Here is an 18,411-nt window from a genome sequence, read left to right as displayed (position 1 = left end):
ACAAGTTCCTACGATGGCCAGGAATCGAACCCAGGTAAACTGCTTCGAAGGCAGCTATGCTCACCACTAACAAAAAACTAAAAAATACAAAAAACTTCATTCTTAATACGCTCAGCAGACTCCTTTACTCGCTGTGTGAGTGATACAGTTGTGTTTTTAATTGAAATTTAAAGTTTCACCGCATCGCTATCTGACGTCACCTGACACGTATGCAACATCTGCTCTCTCCCCACTGACACTTTTCGCTGACTCGTTACCAGCAGTGCGATGGTGGTATAGTGGTGAGCATAGCTGCCTTCCAAGCAGTTGACCCGGGTTCGATTCCCGGCCATCGCATTCGCATCACTTCCCTCTTGATGTTGACATTCTACTGCACTATTTTATTCTGAAAACAGATACATTTGACGGAAAAAGTCTAAAACCACATATATTTAGTTTAAACCTAACTAAACGTTAGAAAAAAAATTAATCAAAAATTACCTTTCGATGCTGAGTCATGAAACCTCATCCATCCATCACTCATGAGAAACTCATCCATCGGATCGTTCAAATGGACTGGTGACTCTTTCATGCGACTCAACAGACGGACCAGAAGACTCCTGCCATTTACTCTGTGAAACAGATGTTGGAGACACCGTCATGCAGATGTGCAGAGATCAAGTTCTTTAAAAGTTATTTTAATTTCACAATTCATCCAATGGGACTATTTTGGGTTCAAGGCAGAGATATTCCAATGAAGCAGTCAGGAACCTGTCAGTCAAGCTCAATGGGTAAAAATTTTGTTCAAAGCAGACAAGAGTCATGTTCGACGGAGAATGTAAGAGATGGAAGAACTGGGACTCAACAGACAACATTGATCTGGACATAAGAGACATGAGTTCTGGGCTTGTAACGTTTCACAACCAGCAATGAGATGGTGATATAGTGGTCAGCATAGCTGCTTTCACATGCATCACAGTCAAGATCTTTCAATTTCACAATAAATCCTCTGGGACGATCTTATGTTCAAAGCACTCATGTTCTACTGAAACCTGTAAGTCCAGGTCAATGAGTGAAAATATTGTTCAAGCAGACAGGAGTCATGTTTTGAAGGTAAACTATAGTTGATATTCAAAGAGATATTCAAGGTTTTATTTTTTCCAAAACTATTTTTTTCCCCACATGATAATGATACAAACCAGTCACCGTCACCAAGAAGGAGTCTGTTGAGAAGATAAAAAATGATTTTTTTTTTTTTTTTTAATGAGAAGCTCACAGATGTCAGAGTCAGCTTAATCCTGCTGTGCACAGCGATGGTGGTATAGTGGTGAGCATAGCTGCCTTCCAAGCAGTTGACCCGGGTTCGATTCCCGGCCATCGCAGAGTTCTTTTTCCCCATCCACTGGGTCGATCTGAACTTTTAAGCAGAGATATTGTACTGAAGCATTCTGAAACCTGTAAGTCGCCGTCACCTTGGTGCTTAGTGCACTAGCTGTTCACAGTGTTCAGATACAAAGTTCGTTCCTGCGACTGCTTGAGAGGCAGCAAACAGGCTCAGTGGGGAGAGAAGCAGATGTTGCATACGTGTGGACGCCTGGATCACTGACATAGCAAGTCAAGGAGTCTGTTGAGAAGATTAGCAATGTACATCAGGTTGTTTTTTTAATGTATGTTTTTTTTTCAAACTACACAAATATGAGAAACTAGCAGTTTGAATCAAAAGTCTTCGACAAAGTCTGATCACCATGTGGGAGGAAGCAAGCGGACAAACTTATCGAAAAAGGTTTGTCTTGCATTGCAAACATGCTACATCTGTGTTTGTAATACTTCACAAACAAACAGCAGCACCACTGGATCACTCACATAGCGAAGAGTGAGAGGATTAATTTATCATTTCATGGCGCAATAAAGTCTTTTCTTTTTTTTCATTTTTTCCCAAATTGTGTTTTTCCATTTAATTGTTGAGGAATTGCATTTTTCTAACTTTCAGTTCGGTTTAAACTGAATATATGTCGTTTTGAAATTCAGTCAAATGTCAGCATCAAGAGAAAAGTGATGTGAATGCCATGGCCGGGAATCGAACCCGGGTCAACTGCTTGGAAGGCAGCTATGCTCACCACTATACCACCATCGCTGTGCACAGCTTTACTTGCTATGTGAGTGATACAGTTGTGTCTTTAAACTGAAATGTAAAGCTTGACTGCATCGCTATCTGACGTCACCTGACACATATGCAACATCTGCTCTCTCCCCACTGACACTTTTCACTGACGCAGCAGAGCCAGCAATGCGATGGTGGTATAGTGGTGAGCATAGCTGCCTTCCAAGCAGTTGACCCGGGTTCGATTCCCGGCCATCGCAGTCAAGTTCTTTTAATGTCACAATTCTTTTATTTTAGGAGTATTTCTTGTCCTTTGAATTGAAAGTGAAAGCAGATTTTGAAATCGATGAGACACATGGAGAATCCTTCAATGGAATGTGGTTTAAATTCAACAAAACAGCACCAGTTGTGGTGGCAGAGTGGTGAGCACAGCTACCTTCCGAGCTCGGTTCGATTCCCTGCCATTGCAGTTGTGTTTCTTTCCTCTTGATGTTGTCATGCAAATGTACTATTTTATGCTCAAAAGAGACACTTTCGACTGAAGAAGTCTGAAACTACATTTATTCAGTATGAACCTACCTGAAAGTTGTCATCAATGAGTCTTGACTTTGTCCAGATTGTATCACCTGATGAATCAGTGTTCCACCGCCATCTGTTGAGTCGCATAAAATCATGAGTCAATCTGACTTGTTGGATGAGCTTCTCAATCTGACTTGTTGGATGAGCTTCTCAATCTGACTTGTTGGATGAGCTTCTCACTCGTGATGGGTGGATGAATTTTCATGACTCAGCATTGAAAGTTTGAAGAGGTTCCAGGAGTGATGGGCTGCATGAAACAGGGTCCTAGTTCTCAGCTTCCACTAGATGGCACCGTCTGTTCTGAAATCGTTTTTTTGAGAATTTCAAACCTCACATCATGTTTAAACTGAGAGCACCACCAACTGACATCTGAAAATGAGGACACTGTTTCATGAAGCTTCGTCAGCCCATCACTAGGTTTCATGAAATAGGGTCCTGATTTTCACAGACCATGGAGGCACTGTCTGCAGTCAAGTTGCATGTTTTCAATGCAAGACAAACCTTTTTCGATAAGTTTGTCCGCTTGCTTCCTCCCACATGGTGATCAGACTTTGTCGAAGACTTTTGATTCAAACTGCTAGTTTCTCATATTTGTGTAGTTTGAAAAAAAAAACATACATTAAAAAAACAACCTGATGTACATTGCTAATCTTCTCAACAGACTCCTTGACTTGCTGTGTCAGTGATCCAGGCGTCCACACGTATGCAACATCTGCTTCTCTCCCCACTGAGCCTGTTTGCTGCCTCTCAAGCAGTCGCAGGAACGAACTTTGTATCTGAACACTGTGAACAGCTAGTGCACTAAGCACCAAGGTGACGGCGACTTACAGGTTTCAGAATGCTTCAGTACAATATCTCTGCTTCAAAGTTCAGATAGACCCAGTGGATGGGGAAAAAAAAACTCTGCGATGGCCGGGAATCGAACCCGGGTCAACTGCTTGGAAGGCAGCTATGCTCACCACTATACCACCATCGCATTGCTGGCTCTGCTGCGTCAGTGAAAAGTGTCAGTGGGGAGAGAGCAGATGTTGCATACGTGTCAGGTGACGTCAGATAGCGATGCAGTCAGGCTTTACATTTCAGTTTAAAAACACCATTGTATCACTCACACAGCGAGTAAAGCAGTCTGCTGAGTGTATTAATAGCGAACTTTAATTTTTTATGCATGTTGCTTAAACTAAATATGTGACAATCACCGCCGTAAGCGTCACCTTCATCCAGCTGTGCACAGCGATGGTGGTATAGTGGTGAGCATAGCTGCCTTCCAAGCAGTTGACCCGGGTTCGATTCCCGGCCATCGCATTCACATCATTTTTGCAGTCCAAATGTATGCACGAAACAGACACATTTGCCTTCATTCTGCGACATATTTCGTTTGTTCTTACCCGGAAGTTGTCGCCAATGAGTCTTGACTTTGTTCGGACGGCATCACCTGATGAGCTTTTTCCAAAATTCGTGGTCAAACGTCGAAAAAAAAAAAATCAGTGTTCGACTTCCAGTTTCCAACTGAAGCCAGGCGGTCAACAATGAAGTCCTCCGATGCTCATTTGACGGTCCAAAGTAATGAAGGTAGCGAATCAACTGTTAACAAGCTAATTCGCCACGACGGTCTAACAATCCGGTTTAAACTGGACATTACTTATCAACACAATGCTTCCACTAATTCTAATTATACAAACACACACAAATGTCCACGAATTTCGCATGACAACTCTCGCGAATATATATATATATATATGTATATATATATGTATATATATATATATATATATATATAATTTTATTATATATATATATAAAAAAAAACTTTGACGTGCCTGGCGACGTTTGCAAAATCACGTGACCTTCGAGCTCTCACCAGCCATCGAGTTATCTGGGTGTTACCTGCGTTCCAGGCTTTTTCTGAATGTTACCGGTGTTCCGGTCAACATTTGTTACACATTCATACTCTAAAGTCAACTGCTCTATTGCTCACAACTCCGTGGATTCACTGTAATTCAGTTTCAAATCCATCCTCGGTCTCTTGACCAAGAGCTGAGGGAGAGCTGACAGCAGGCATTTATTATTCATGGTTCAAAACACAGCACATACAGAAGAGGTCCGACTCCTGTCCATGAGGCACTCTGGACATTTCTTCATGAGGGACCTCCTCGGGTGTTCACTCGCTTGATGATGCTGACAATGGTGTGCTGTCATGACTGTGCTTTATCACAATGATACCATGGTATTGACAGAGGAGGATGACAGAAGTGAGACAACAAATATTTGGGGGTTTTTTTTCCCATGAAAAAGCATATCCTATGCACTTCATCTTCCTTGTGAAGCAAGGATTTATTCAACGTATCCAAGAGTGTATTGAACACACGCCACTTGAGTTTAAACATCAGATACATTTAACCATATTAAGAATAAAAACACTTTATACATGATCCAGTTTCTTTCAAGCATACAGCCAGTCAATGACCCACAAGTCTCATTGGCTGGACCAAGTGTCCATGATTGGATAGAACCCTCCGACCTCCTTCTTCCAGAGTCCTTCAGCTATTCTTTTTGTTTTGACTTTTCAGAGATTCTAGCAAGCTCTTGATTCTCTCGCTGGTGGGCTCTCTTCGTTTTTTCTTCCGCCCTTGGATGCCAGCGACCTGCGACGGCAGGATGAGGGCAGCCAGGCCCCAGGTGAAGGGGGAGTTATCCGCGCTGTGGCTGGAAGGCGAGCGGCATTCGCTCTGCTGAAGCAGCCACGAGCTTTCCTGACACAAAGCCACGAAACGGTCCAGCTGTGTGACGTTGACATTCTTGCTGACATTCAGAGAGGTTTCGAACGGGTTCTGGATGTGCAGCGGCGACACCTCGGGTTTGTTCTGCTCTTTCCCCTGCGGGAGAGAGAAGGGAACATCGCAGACACGTTAAAATATGTTCAGGCAGTGCAGCAGCCGAGTGGCTGCTCCCATATATGCAGTGTTCTGCTCCATCTATCTTGTTGGTCATGCTGCTGGCTCTGTGCCCTGATATTTAGGACACTTTCTGCTGAGAGGAATATGGACTCTGAGTGTACGGACAACTCTTAACACCTCAGTTCAAACAGAAGCACGTGGAGTCGAGAAAGACTCTGATCCACCAAGAGTGATTGTAGTGGAGGCAGATGAAAACGTAAACATCCTGAATCCTGCCCCACAGACGAATGCAGACATGATCAAAGGGTGGCTCGGGGGCCAGATGTGGCCCTTTCCCTGTATTTCTTCTTCGTACCTGTATTTTACTTTTCCACCTCACCTCATTGTTCCCATCCCCCCGTCGCTAGTAATAGTGATGGGTGGTTAAAATTTCATCACAAAGTATCGAAGGGTCGGTGAGGTTTCGTGAAACATAGTCCTGCTTTTCAGAAGCCACCAGATGGTGCTGTCTGCTGTAAAATGTTTGGACTTCAACAACAAATTAAATGAAACCTCCCATCATTTCTAAACCAAGAGCGCCATCTCGTGGCCTCTGGAAATTAGAACACTGTTTCCATCAATCCTGCAATACTGTTTCATGATACCTCACCTACCCATCACTACCGACTAATAGTTAGGCAGAAATGTTGGGGCCAATGTGATACTTTTGAGTAATGCATGTACTTTTTCTTCCGCCATATAATTAAGTAAAAACTCTACATTAATGACATGTTTATGACTTATGTTATCAAAATATTCACTACTTCTAAAGATCATCCATTTTAATTCACATTGAGATTGTTTCAATATAATGTATGCAAAAATAAATATAGAGAATTAAATATAACATTATAAGCATTTAATATCAAGGCCACCAAGGTTCCATCGCTGGATGAATGTGACATATGATAATTGAGAATAAAAACAAACATGGCTACATACATCTTGTGGGATTTGACAATACCTTTAAAAATGAAGGTAGATGATCAGTATATTTAAGTAAAACTGATCGTAGAGACAGCAGAGGGAATTCAAGTCATGTTTCAGTCTGTAGTATAACCAAGGGAAGTACGCGGGCAAGGAAGTCCAAGACTTTTATCAAGTCTATATATTGGAAACACCCTCATCCATCCATCCATCCATCCATCCATCATTTCTGGGGTCATACAGTGTGGTTACTAGTTACAAGGCCAACATTTTCAGATCACACCAAATGGTCTTCTCTGCTACATACTCTGGGTGATCCCAGGTGATTTCAGACACCGTTACTAGGGCTACTTAATGATAAGTCGACTGGTCGGCATCCGATGTGTGAGGTCTAATTGTAGTATTGCAGACAGTATTTATACATGGATCTAAATGGTCATTCATTATATAAATGTTGATAAGAAACTTCACAATTGAATTTGAATGGCTCAAAATGTCATGTGGAAAGTATGTGTCCTTTGATGTGTCGAGAGAAATGGTACTATACTTGGGACGTTTTGGGTCGTGGTGGTCCCATAGTATCTAGTGTAACTGCAAAGACAGCAATGTCGTCTCGACTAGTTGACTCATGAACTGGGTGAACTTGGTGAGCGTGTCCTGCCAGATGGACAGAGGGTGGCGCTGGCTGGAGGAGGGGATGAAGATGGGAACCGAAAGCTCTCCGTCAGATGAGAAGTGAGGTGAAGAATTGTGGCACAGTAAAGTTGATTTATGGAGGCTTCTGCTCTACTGACTGGCTGTGGACCTGGGTCATGGTCGTCTCTACCTGCAGGCCTCTTCTGCCGTGTCAGATTTGATATTGGGCTCATATATTAGACTGCAGGGCCTCTCTTTACCGCCGCCATCAATTCATTAACGTCCCGGCGCGAGTCACACCCCTGTATCTCCTGTAATGTGCAACCGGCGCAGAAACTTGTGAGGAGAAGAAAATCGGTTATCAGGAGGACATTAGTCAATGTTATTAACGATGGGCTCCAGAGAGAAAATTGTTCCTGATGCTCATTTTTCAGATAAACTATCACCCGGGAACAGGCTTCCCAAAACCCATCCTTTCATAGTCATGATTAAAACTTACAAACAGGCAGCGCGACGAGCTTCACATGCCTTTGTTTACTTGTTGCCCGATGAAGCTACTAATTAGGATCTCAGCCCCGGCCCCCGTGTGGTCGCCATCCATCACACATGACAAAGACAGCTGTCATCTGTGCGCGCGAGCGCGAGCGCCGCCTTTATTAGCAGCAGATTCCTCAGCGGGAGACGAGCTGAGGGAACAGAAGGAGCTGAAACGGCTCAGCTCATCTTCAATATGGACATCTTTGCTTTGTAGTTTCGCCAGATCAAATGCTTTTTTTTCAATGCAAAGAATGTCAAATATCTGCCACAAAATTGACCCTCTGTTTCTATACGCCGGTTTCGTTTATCGACGACACGATCCAGCGACATCTAGAGGCGTTCATGCGATCCATCCTGGTTTCTTTGAACTGCCTCTGTCTTTAATCCAGTAATCGCAGCTGGTTTGTGTCTCCGCTACAAGAGTTTCTGGATAAAGTTTAAGCTTCAAAAGACAAATAAGATCCAAAATGAAAAGCAAGCTGAGATCGAGAGTTACATTGAACAGTTGGATAACATGACAGCATTGTTCAAGTGATAATCTAAAACATCACAGCCAAGTTTGACACTTCAGAATTCCAACTCAAACATGACCTTTGTGAAATGTATCATGATCACAATATCATTGTACTACATTATTGTATAGTGTATATTTGAGCTCCGTTGGTAGTTGGAAGGGAAATTGCGAATTGCAGATTGCTGGTGTAAAAAATGTCATAAAAAGACTTGGGTGGTGTCAGAACAGTGTTGGATATTTCGAAACCATTGACAAGTCAACTTTGGGAAATCGGGTGCCTGAGTGGATAGTGCGACCAAACAGCATCTTTTGGATAAAGATGACATACGTACTCCCACTACATCAGTCTTTCACCCTGAAAGTCCTCACAACATTGGTGAACTTGAGTGTTGGTTCTGCAACAGCTCTCCAGCTTATTGGACACAAGAATTCAAAATCTTCAGCTAGGCCTTCAATTCAATACATCCGTGACGTCAGACTACTTGGCCCAATTTTATTTCCACAATATCGATTTGTACTGAAATCTGACCCTTAACAACAGCTCAACCTCATTATGTTTTTCTGTGGTTTGTATGCAGCGAACAAGATTTTATGCACATGCGTGACACCACAGTACAAAGTCAAATACAATTCTGGCCATAAATCCATTTTCATAACCAACATTGTACTGAAACCAATGTTGCATGTACAGTTGTTTTCAGTGGTTTCGTGTTGATGCGGATTCTTCCTCAAATGTCGGCCAACCAGCTTCCTCATGATACCACATCATACTGGCTTGTTTGTGGCAACACCATGGATGCAACAGTGCAATGCAGCAGTGAATATCAGTGCAGATGACTGGCACAGAAAACATATCCAGCCTGACTGCCGCTTTCTATATCTGATAACATTTTTTTTTTTTTAAAACAAGTCCTACTACCAAAAACTGCACTTGATCGAGCACCTCCCCATAACAGCAGTAGTGGTTACACAACTGAAAATGCAATTTCATTTGAATTTGTCAGGCATTAAATTAAACAGGGAGAAATCGCCCTGCAACTTTTGCTCAGTGAACTGAATGGGTTTTGAATCTAAACATAACTGAATCATCTGCATCTTTCCCAGGACTGTTATTGATGGGATGTATGACGCTGTTGATGGGCAGAAAACACACAAGTTTGAAGCTTGAAACAAATATTTACAAAACCTACTGAAAGCCTTTTAATCTGAGGAGTATTTCAGCTTAACTGATAACTGTCAATGAATGATGGAAAAAAAAACAGAAAACGTCAGCACGGAGCGATGGGACTTTGGGGCACTTTACTGTGCTCCTACAGCCCAAGCAGACCATCTAGCACTCACTGTTGCATTTAGCCCAATGGAAAAAACACAACCTGCACAACTCATTGTCACTAAAATGGCAACTATTTACAATGTTAACATGTTGACGATAAAGTGAGCCTTCCTCATTGCATGTTGACACTCTGTTGACACCGAGTCTCACACCCATTTGACGTTCCAAGCAAGGGGATTGGGACATGCGTGTATTATATCCAGCACCTTGTGTGGCTCACATGCTTTAAAGAACCAATGATACATTATAGCATTGAGTAAAAGGAGCCCCATACCATGGCAAACCCTAACCTTTGTCTAGCATTACGTGCAGCTGTTAAGGCGGAACAAGTTCAGTTCAATTTAACATCTAAAGTGTCAACATGCAACACAAAAGTATGACTTTGGCATCACTCTGGATGCATAGTAGTTAAGCACACTCGAAAATAGTCGCTATTTGACGCCTTGGGCATGAGAGTGAGTTGACCAGGACATGGTCAAGTCTGAAAGAAAAAAAAAGTCTGGTGTCAAAAAATGGCAAGAAATGGCACAACCAAGCGCCTGTGTTCCAACTGTCCAACTATTAGCTCACTCCTCTTTCCAGATGTCTCATGGGAATCTCAGTCAATTGAAGTGTTGGTAGCCCCGATGCATATCGAAAACAGATGTGGATTAAAGCCGGTACAAAAGCCAAGAACCTTGCTGGGTTTATAGTAAAAGACGGACCTTTGTCTCATTTATAAAACAAGTCAATCAAGCGCTCCGCTCTGCCGAGTCTCATCAAACCAGAAGCCTTTTACAAAGCGTCAAAGCTTCGAGCCTCAGCACACAATCCTCAACACGCAGTTGTGTTCGCAGGCCTTTGTACCCTTCCCTTATCTCCACCTTTAATTCACCTTATCTATTCAATCTTGGACTGACCAAATCCACCCGCTGGGATCAATAAAGCATTCAGACCGCGATTATCGCCGTGTTTTTGATCGAGTCCCAACAGCAGTCGAGGCTTGATTGCAACATCCCCCCGAGACAGATTTAGTCCTTTGAAGACTTAATGCTGATAATTAGTATGTTGATATTTACATTTCTGCTTTCACGACGTGGAAGCTGAACGTCAAGACGCGGTGGCTTCTGGAGGCAGAGGCACAGATGCACAGTGAATCACACACCGTGCACCAATTTCTCTCTGAATCTCACGGCACCAAAAGAGATATTAAGGTTAATAATGTAGGTTCTGTCTGGAAGACTCACGTCCCTTGAGGACAGTGTGTGCTGCCTTCTTCCTCCAAGTCATTTATAAACCAAATATTCCGCAGTTAAAGGCGCAGTGTAATTACAAAACCCAATATAAAGTGTTCCCACCTAACAAGAAGCATTGTTTACACAGGCTACTTGTGATGAAGATTTGCCATTTGTCTTCCCACGTTTCTCCCTGCCCAAACAGTCGAGAGGATCGACGACTGCAGGCTTGGATGATCTAACTTGTCAGCTGTGGAATAGTGGATTCTTCCGCCTTGGGTTTAGTGGTATTTTCGGCTTGTGTGATTCAGCAGCTCAAGGATAAAGGCCAGGAGCCGTAAATCATTTACGATCAATCTGAAATATCACGCCATTCTCCCCACAATTCTCCAGCATGGTAATTAATAAACATGTGATTCTACAAATCCCACATCTTGTTGTGTAACACCTCAATTATCATTACATAACACCAGCGGGCCTCACTAGATGTCAGGTCAGTGCTTCTGAGCGGCTCGCAAACATGACAGTGAGCTTGTCGAACACGCGTTCACTGAAGCATCAGTGCTGCTCTGGAGACACAAACTGTCTGAATTTCATCTTGGTAAAAATCTGCTGCTCTTGGACCACCTCATGGTGGCGGCAGAGTTTCCTCCAAGTGAAGCAGTCTCAACAGAAACACTAGTTTTATCAACACAAGCCCAACTGAACTACTGAACACGCAGAGATTGAGCACCACATGAAAGTAATCTGGACAAATGACAGACTCCAGAGCCACAGTTCTCTAAATGGGAAACAGCTGTAATCACTCTTGCAACAATGGCATATTTTGTTGACCAGGCAGAACCACAGAAAAAAAAACAATTACTTGTGTTTACCATCGTAGGGTTTTCTCACTGCTGAGAACACTTCAGCATCGATTTCCTGTTCATTAACATATCGATCAGATCCGGAGTGAGGCTCAGCTGCAGGCGGCACAGCAACAGTCTGACCACTAAATCTGCACATCAGGGAACACTTATCACACTTCCAAGGCAGAATAATCCGCAATTAGGGAATTAGTTTAAGGCCTTCATTTTAGGTCTGATTTTCGCAAATACACCAACAAAAGCTTACCAAATGACCGTAGCGAGGGTAGATCATCCAATTCAAAAATTTTATAAATTTAATAATTTTAAAAGCTGAGAACCTGGGCTTTGTGAGCATCTAGGACCACCCAAACATAGACAGGTACAGAGCTATGAATCTGCTTCTCATTGCAATACAATGATGAAAGACAATGATAACTTAAAAATGTGATTTAAAGAAAGAATTAAAATCTTTCCAGAGTCCCCCTTTTGAAAAAGCTCTTCCAGGTGAGGGAGTGTCAAACGAAACACTAGTTTTATTTACACAACCTCTACTTCACTGAACATACAGAGATTTTATAGCATGTACGTGCATCTTGTGTTGAGAGAAAAAAATAAAAATATGTACCTTAAATATGATTGTGATTCATTGTTAAACCTGTTCTTCATTCAATGATCAAGTCCCACCACCAGTTCTTGGTCTATTTTCCATGTAATTTGCAACTATAAAATCAAAAACTCTCACTGTGCAGAATGACTGCCAGATATTGAAAGAGTAAGAGGGAAAAAGAACCTCTACAGCCATGAAGTCTGGGTGACCTGTGCATAGCTGTGCTAGTAAAGGTGTTAAACTAAATGGAAGGAGTGATTGATAAGGGGGTTGTGATGTCATCACAATGTTGGTCAGCACAATTAGAGAGTGTTATTCTGAGCGTTTAATGAGAGAAGATAAATCGAAAATCGTGTGTACAAATAGCCAAATGGTGTGCAGGAGCCATATTAATTATGAAGTTGGATCAGCTGACAGCATCAACAAGGGTCAGGGCTTCGTGATCTGGAACTCGCTTTGACATGACCTTTGACATTTAATATTGAAATAAGCAATTAGTGAAGGAATTTCATTCAAACTCTGCTCTTGCTATCGCTGAGCTTAAATTAAAATAAAATGTCAAATGGTTTGTTACAGTACTGAATCTGCTTGGTAATATATCACGACCTTTAACCTAATAGAAAATCTACACAGGTTTCAGATGATGGCGCTCTTCAAACTGCAGCAGGCAACATGCATAATGCTTTGTTACGATACACTAACAGTCAAGTCTCACGCTGAGTTCAGCGCATTGAATTCAGGGTTTATCTACAAGGGACATGGCAGCGTGACATGTGTGTAATATGCAAGCAAGAATGACACACGTGGAAATCTTTCTTCGAAAAATGATGCGTACATACCTTCCTGATATTTATAGACTTCTTGCTGAATGGAAAAGTGGCATAGAACTCAAAGAACTCGCACAGCAGTTCCTCTAAGAGAGTGAGAAAAGGCAGGTAAGCATTAAGGCCCACTAAGGGGATCATCAATACTTTGGCAGTAAAGCGCTGCAGGCTGACTCGGCGCTCTCGTGCTCACCCAGCGTTTCCGTGTTGCTCTGGAGCCGGATCCTGCTGAGGTCGCTGACAAACGTGCAGTCGTTCCCCTCAATCACACTCTTGTCTGCGGGACCTTGTCGGGGCGAGAGCCGAGACACAAGGTAAATGGACGCCAATACATGGCACCCAGGGTCATAAACAAGACACAAACAGATGATGACACACACACAGAGGGAGAGGGGTAGTGCATGAAGCGGGGTGTTGCTCCTGTCCTTGCTGCATTACTCTTCCTCAGCACGTTCATTTGCAAGTCTCCTCTTGCATCCAAGCTTGCATGTGTTTCACAATTCAAATGTGTGCATGCGAGTCCTTGGGTGTCTCAGATCTGAGGCGTTCTCGCATGTCTATAGTCATGTGTTAGCACTTGCATGTCTGAGTGAGTACATCTGTCCGCATGTGTAAGTGCGTGTGCCCGCTGGCTGGCAGTGGAGTCCCGAGGAGGCAAGGTCAATGACCTGCCCAGAGTGATGGGCCTTTTATAGTCCTGTAAGCACTCTCTGTGATGGAGTCGGTATTAAGCCGACCAGTGAGGTACGTGTGTCGCTATGTGTGTGGAATTGCTCTAGGAGGGCAATTATGAGGCGGCCAAGGTGAAGCATGTCGCTGAATGCGGCAATGTGCTAACACTAATGATGTCAGACATGTGACACGAGACAATCTTCATACAAATGTCATCCACTAGAATGAGACTGTGAGAGATTCTCAGAAACCACTTCCTAGTGTCAGTTCTGAGCAGTTCATTTTCCACTTCCTCCCTCAGAAAACAAACATTGATCATTATATTTGAAACCATAGGAGAGGCTATTGCCCCAAATTCAACAGCAAGAGCAAAAGCTTAGAGAAGGGAAAACTTCTTAGAAATACATGCAAATGTGAGAAAGCTGAAGGTGGTCCGTGCTTCACTGATAGTGGAACAAATATGCCTCTACACTGGACACTTCCGCAGCAAAGATAAGAGAAGCACAAGCCAAGTGACACATGACATGTCATACTCCCAATTCAGGTCATGTGAGGTCAACAACAAAGTACAGTAATGGGTGATTTACACACATTAGTCACACATTAACTCCAGCATTTTGCCAAATCGACTTTCAATACTCACAGTTAGTCATGTATTTTCCCCCAAAATATTTCCCTCAAAAGGTAACATCTTAGTCGTCACTTCAATAAAATACTTTCACACTTTCCTCAACCTCCCTTTTTATTTCAGTCGCCGAAATTGTTGGCTGCAATGGAGCCTAAGCAGTGTCTTGTTGCATATGGACCACTGGCTTTAAAGGGAAATTTCTTGGAAACGTGTAACCATGTGTCATCTAACAACATACAATGAAACTAGCATTAATATAAGCATTAATGGATGAAACTATGGGGAAACTGCGAGGTCAATAGTGACACACAATCATTTATATTCCTTCGTTATGGGGAAGTGTTTAAGCGTTCCCAATTTCTGATTTTATTATGTAAATCACTTTGTGCCACATGACTGGCTCATTAAAAAAAAAAAAAACCTCTCTGTTTTTGTCTCTGTGTTCAGTGACAAAATCAATTCGTAATTGCCTGTTACCTGCCAGGTCTCGCAGTCGGTCCAGGGTGGGTATTATGGGAACGCTTCTCTTCTGCAGGAAGAACAGCACCATGACTGTGAGGGAGAAGTTTGAGATCCAGGCGCCTGGGATGCTGCTGGTGATGCCGTGGGCGCGGGCCCAGCAGCGAACGGTGAACACCAGGTGCCTCACACGCGAATCAATTTCGCCATAGAGGTAGAGCAGCTCTGTGCTTTTCATTGCCACCCTGTGGAGAAAAGGGACATCAGAGCTGAATCACAAAACTTTTGGTAGTTTCTTTTCCTTCAAATGATGCAAAGGGGCACAGAGCAAAGCAGAATCAGCCCTTTCTCCTCAGAGGTTTCTGAGGCTGATCTCTTCAGATTAGGATGTTATTAACATGGTAACATTAATAGGAAAAAAAGTAATGTGACTTCACTTTAAATCTTTAGCAACAGCTGCAGCAGATAAACAAATACTGATATTGCTAAAAACAGACGCTCGAAACAAATGAGTGGCATAATCGTGACACCTAGTGGCCTCAACGGAAAATGCAGCTGAGTATTTCAAAAACGGCAGACGGGAACGTCACAAGGAAAATGATAATAACATTGAAGTAATTCAAGCATCATTACTTGAAATGAATTTGCAGTCATTTGATTTTAATTTATTTAGCGCATTGCAATTAAACTATGTCAGTAAATGCAGTGCATTACCGGCAATTTTATGATGCAATTCCCCCAATAAAAACAATAGAGACACATAACTTCATGTGAGTTTTCATGCAACACAAGGTGTTTCTTTTAACTCCTTGTTTGGCCGCTATTATTGCAGCTGTCATTTTATTTCCACTTTCCTTTGTGTTTTGTTGAGTCTTTGTTTGACTACCATCTTCTTTGGCATTCTTTCGTCACCTAAGTAAATAATTTGTGTTTTGAAAAAATTACCTCGACATGTCAGTATTGAGCTTGTCACGGCGTGCCTCAGTTGAGCACGTTCTATCTACACCCAGCAGAAACAGGAACTTCTTCAGAGCATTTGACTTGAGTCCCCTTCGCGTCCATGTCATAAAAGGGAAGCTGCAAAGTGGTTTTAAACTATGTGTGTGAGACATCAGGAGAGGTCAATTTCGCCCTATTTCCCCAAGAACAGAGTCACTGAAGCAAAAGAGCAACGCAAGCAACATCCTGATCTCAGTATCAGTTGGGCAGAAACGAAGCAACACCCCCTCCATATTTTGCTACTTCTTCTGGTTTCAGTTTGGGGCTTTTGAAACGCCAGTGTGGTGAAGGCCACATTAGGGAGCAAGCAAAACCCAGAGTTTCTGTGAGGCAAGCGCAGCGTGACTTTATCAACTTGACATTTCGAGACATGACCCCTCTATAACATGAAACTAATTCTGTGACTATTCCTCATTACGAAACAAGAGTCAACAAAGGTCATGTGTGATAAACAGCAGCCCATGGTGAGACATACAAACACAGACATACTCACCTGTTGTTGGCTGTGAGATCACACTGAAAGCCCGATGGCTGATGGGAAAATCGCACCAAAGGGCATCGGGCATTAAGAATCTTCTGCACTCCTACACATCCAGGTCCAAACTGGTCCACACATTCGCCGATCACTGACAAAATACTCTGGGTGACGGCCCGCTCTGAACTGGCGACCTTCATCTGATATTCCAGGGATAAACCTGACCCTGGCTGGAAACACAGAAACTTAGCCACAAAATAGAAGCCGCGACTCCATCACAAACAACACTTTTCATGATTAATACACAACAGAATTATAATGAACTTTTGGAGAAACTTAAGATCACTGAATACATACAAATTACTTGTTTGTTTACTGATAATAATCAGTTATAATGGCCGTTTAGTGTGAACTTTTGAGTCCCATTCTAGAATAAAATCAAGTCAGGCATCACACATGCTTTTAATGATTAATAGCTGGCTGATAAGATGCTAATATAGACATTAATAAGTTGTAAAGGTAGATTAATGTATCTTCCTAATCTGAAGTGAAACCTAAACTTTACATCAAGGGTCCCCACACTGCTCTGCAGAGTGGTGCAGATTTTTGTTCCACTTGATCAAGCAGACACAGTGTAACCAGTAAGTTGTCAGCTGAAACAAGAAAGACCAGACTCACTATCAGCTAGTCTAGTCTGGTGAGCCGTGTGTGCTAGTTGGGTTGGAACAACAAACAGAACCACACTGAACGTTTTAGGACCAGTTCTTGACATCATTACCAGTTTCACATCTCTCCCAGAGACACCGTCCAGGTCCAGAAACATGTCCAGGTCACACCCCAGCTTTCCAAAGCCATTTACAGATGAGCCGAAGGGCCTAACTGTGCACTCTGGGAAGTATGCTCCAGCAATGTCCTTCAGCAAAGAACAGACGAGGAATCGGAGTCGAGTGTTTTCATCAGTTAGCTGGTATGCATCTGTGAGTGAAGTGATCTGTTGGTCTATCTGAGGAGAAGATGAGGACAAGCTCATATTTAGGGACACAGCAGCACGCAAATGTGTTATAAAAAAATATTTTACTCACACTTTCCTCCCTAGATAGTCGTTTAATGAGCTCATTAATAGGGATGGTGGTAAGTGGCTGGCAATGTTCCTTTAACTGTGGGTTAGAAGAGTCCATCTGCCCAAGGTGTCGGAAGGACAACAGTCTAGACTTGTAAGGCAGAAGGGATTCATGGTTGACATTTGGGATGACGGCACCTTCCAGGAGAGAGGCGACACCTTCACTGCTTTCATATTCTACAACAGCATACAGACCCTTGGGAAAAAAACAAACATTTAATACCATACAAGCACAAACAGAAACATGTATGATACAACAAGCCACTTACAAAGCTCTCATATGCGAAGAACTTCTTGATATCTCCGTATCTAGACAAATATCTTTTGATCTTTCGGTCACTGGCTTTGGGTGGACAACTGATGAGAACAGATCTCTGCGCCTGTTCTTGTCTCTCTGCCTGGACTGTATAAAACGACTTGCATTCCTTCCTGGGAGCTGGCAACAGACATAAAATACAGCAAAATACAGGTGGACATAAATATTCATTGTATTAATAGTGTGTTGTATGTAAGAAAGTCACACCACATGCACATAGTATAAGTTCATTTTACAGTCATTCACATCATAAGAATAGCCGACAGCGGTACACCAAATTCAGGAAACGTGTTGTTTTTTATGCTTAATTACCAAGAAAAGCAGAATATTATTTTCAAGAAACCGGGCGTTCTAAATCTAAAGTTTCTGGATGAACTCCGGTACGGGACTGATGGTTAGCCGGCGCGTTAGCATCGCCTTATTCACTGACCAGTTTCATCTCCCTTCGATGTTGGACAATCCGAAGCAGCAACCTTTGTTACAAAGCTTCTGTGAAGAAGCGTGTCGACCTTTGGGAGACATTTTACAAGGCCTATACTGACAGGCATACGTAACCTGCACACTACCACGGAGGACGCCATAGCGCCTGGGAGTCTGCGCAGGCGCAGTTGCGTCCCTACGGCAGCCGAGAGGTGTCACCCTAGTGTGGGATAGTCGCGTCATTATTTATCAAAAATCTAAAAATTACTCCCCGGTTATAGACGTGCTAG

General features: G+C 42.7%; 1 protein-coding gene and 6 non-coding genes across 7 annotated transcripts; 4 read left to right on the top strand and 3 right to left on the bottom strand.

Annotated features, from left to right (window-relative positions):
* The first annotated feature begins 264 nt into the window (after positions 1–264).
* Positions 265–336, top strand: trnag-ucc (transfer RNA glycine (anticodon UCC)). Its single transcript has one exon. It is a non-coding gene; the product is annotated as a tRNA-Gly (tRNA).
* A 953-nt stretch (positions 337–1,289) lies between these two features.
* trnag-ucc (transfer RNA glycine (anticodon UCC)) lies at positions 1,290–1,361 on the top strand. Its single transcript has one exon. It is a non-coding gene; the product is annotated as a tRNA-Gly (tRNA).
* Positions 1,362–2,041: 680 nt separating this feature from the next.
* trnag-ucc (transfer RNA glycine (anticodon UCC)) lies at positions 2,042–2,113 on the bottom strand. The gene has a single exon. It is a non-coding gene; the product is annotated as a tRNA-Gly (tRNA).
* A 155-nt stretch (positions 2,114–2,268) lies between these two features.
* trnag-ucc (transfer RNA glycine (anticodon UCC)) lies at positions 2,269–2,340 on the top strand. The gene has a single exon. It is a non-coding gene; the product is annotated as a tRNA-Gly (tRNA).
* Positions 2,341–3,563: 1,223 nt separating this feature from the next.
* Positions 3,564–3,635, bottom strand: trnag-ucc (transfer RNA glycine (anticodon UCC)). Its single transcript has one exon. It is a non-coding gene; the product is annotated as a tRNA-Gly (tRNA).
* A 254-nt stretch (positions 3,636–3,889) lies between these two features.
* trnag-ucc (transfer RNA glycine (anticodon UCC)) lies at positions 3,890–3,961 on the top strand. Its single transcript has one exon. It is a non-coding gene; the product is annotated as a tRNA-Gly (tRNA).
* Positions 3,962–4,723: 762 nt separating this feature from the next.
* On the bottom strand, positions 4,724–18,288 carry mtpap (mitochondrial poly(A) polymerase). The gene is made up of 9 exons (XM_053859828.1): positions 18,132–18,288; positions 17,655–17,821; positions 17,348–17,581; positions 17,044–17,268; positions 16,284–16,495; positions 14,810–15,036; positions 13,226–13,318; positions 13,048–13,121; positions 4,724–5,532 (listed from the first exon to the last, which is right to left on the bottom strand). Exons 1-9 carry the CDS (start codon positions 18,280–18,282, stop codon positions 5,197–5,199), a joined length of 1,719 nt encoding a protein of 572 aa, XP_053715803.1. The 5' UTR covers positions 18,283–18,288; the 3' UTR covers positions 4,724–5,196.
* Positions 18,289–18,411: the final 123 nt, after the last annotated feature.

The sequence above is a fragment of the Synchiropus splendidus genome, chromosome 3 (genome assembly GCF_027744825.2).
Source record: "Synchiropus splendidus isolate RoL2022-P1 chromosome 3, RoL_Sspl_1.0, whole genome shotgun sequence".
Lineage (NCBI taxonomy): Eukaryota > Metazoa > Chordata > Actinopteri > Syngnathiformes > Callionymidae > Synchiropus > Synchiropus splendidus.
Note: the sequence above shows the minus strand (reverse complement) of the source record. Positions and strands in the feature narration are given on the sequence as shown.

Excerpts from the sequence above, each read along its gene's own strand:
- mtpap (XM_053859828.1), bottom strand. The coding sequence starts at position 18,282 with ATGGCGTCCTCCGTGGTAGTGTGCAGGTTACGTATGCCTGTCAGTATA. Across the intron at positions 13,319-14,809 it reads CCGACTGCGAGACCTGGCAG|GTCCCGCAGACAAGAGTGTG; the intron begins GTAACAGGCAAT and ends CGCCCCGACAAG. Across the intron at positions 13,122-13,225 it reads GAGCAACACGGAAACGCTGG|AGGAACTGCTGTGCGAGTTC; the intron begins GTGAGCACGAGA and ends TCACTCTCTTAG.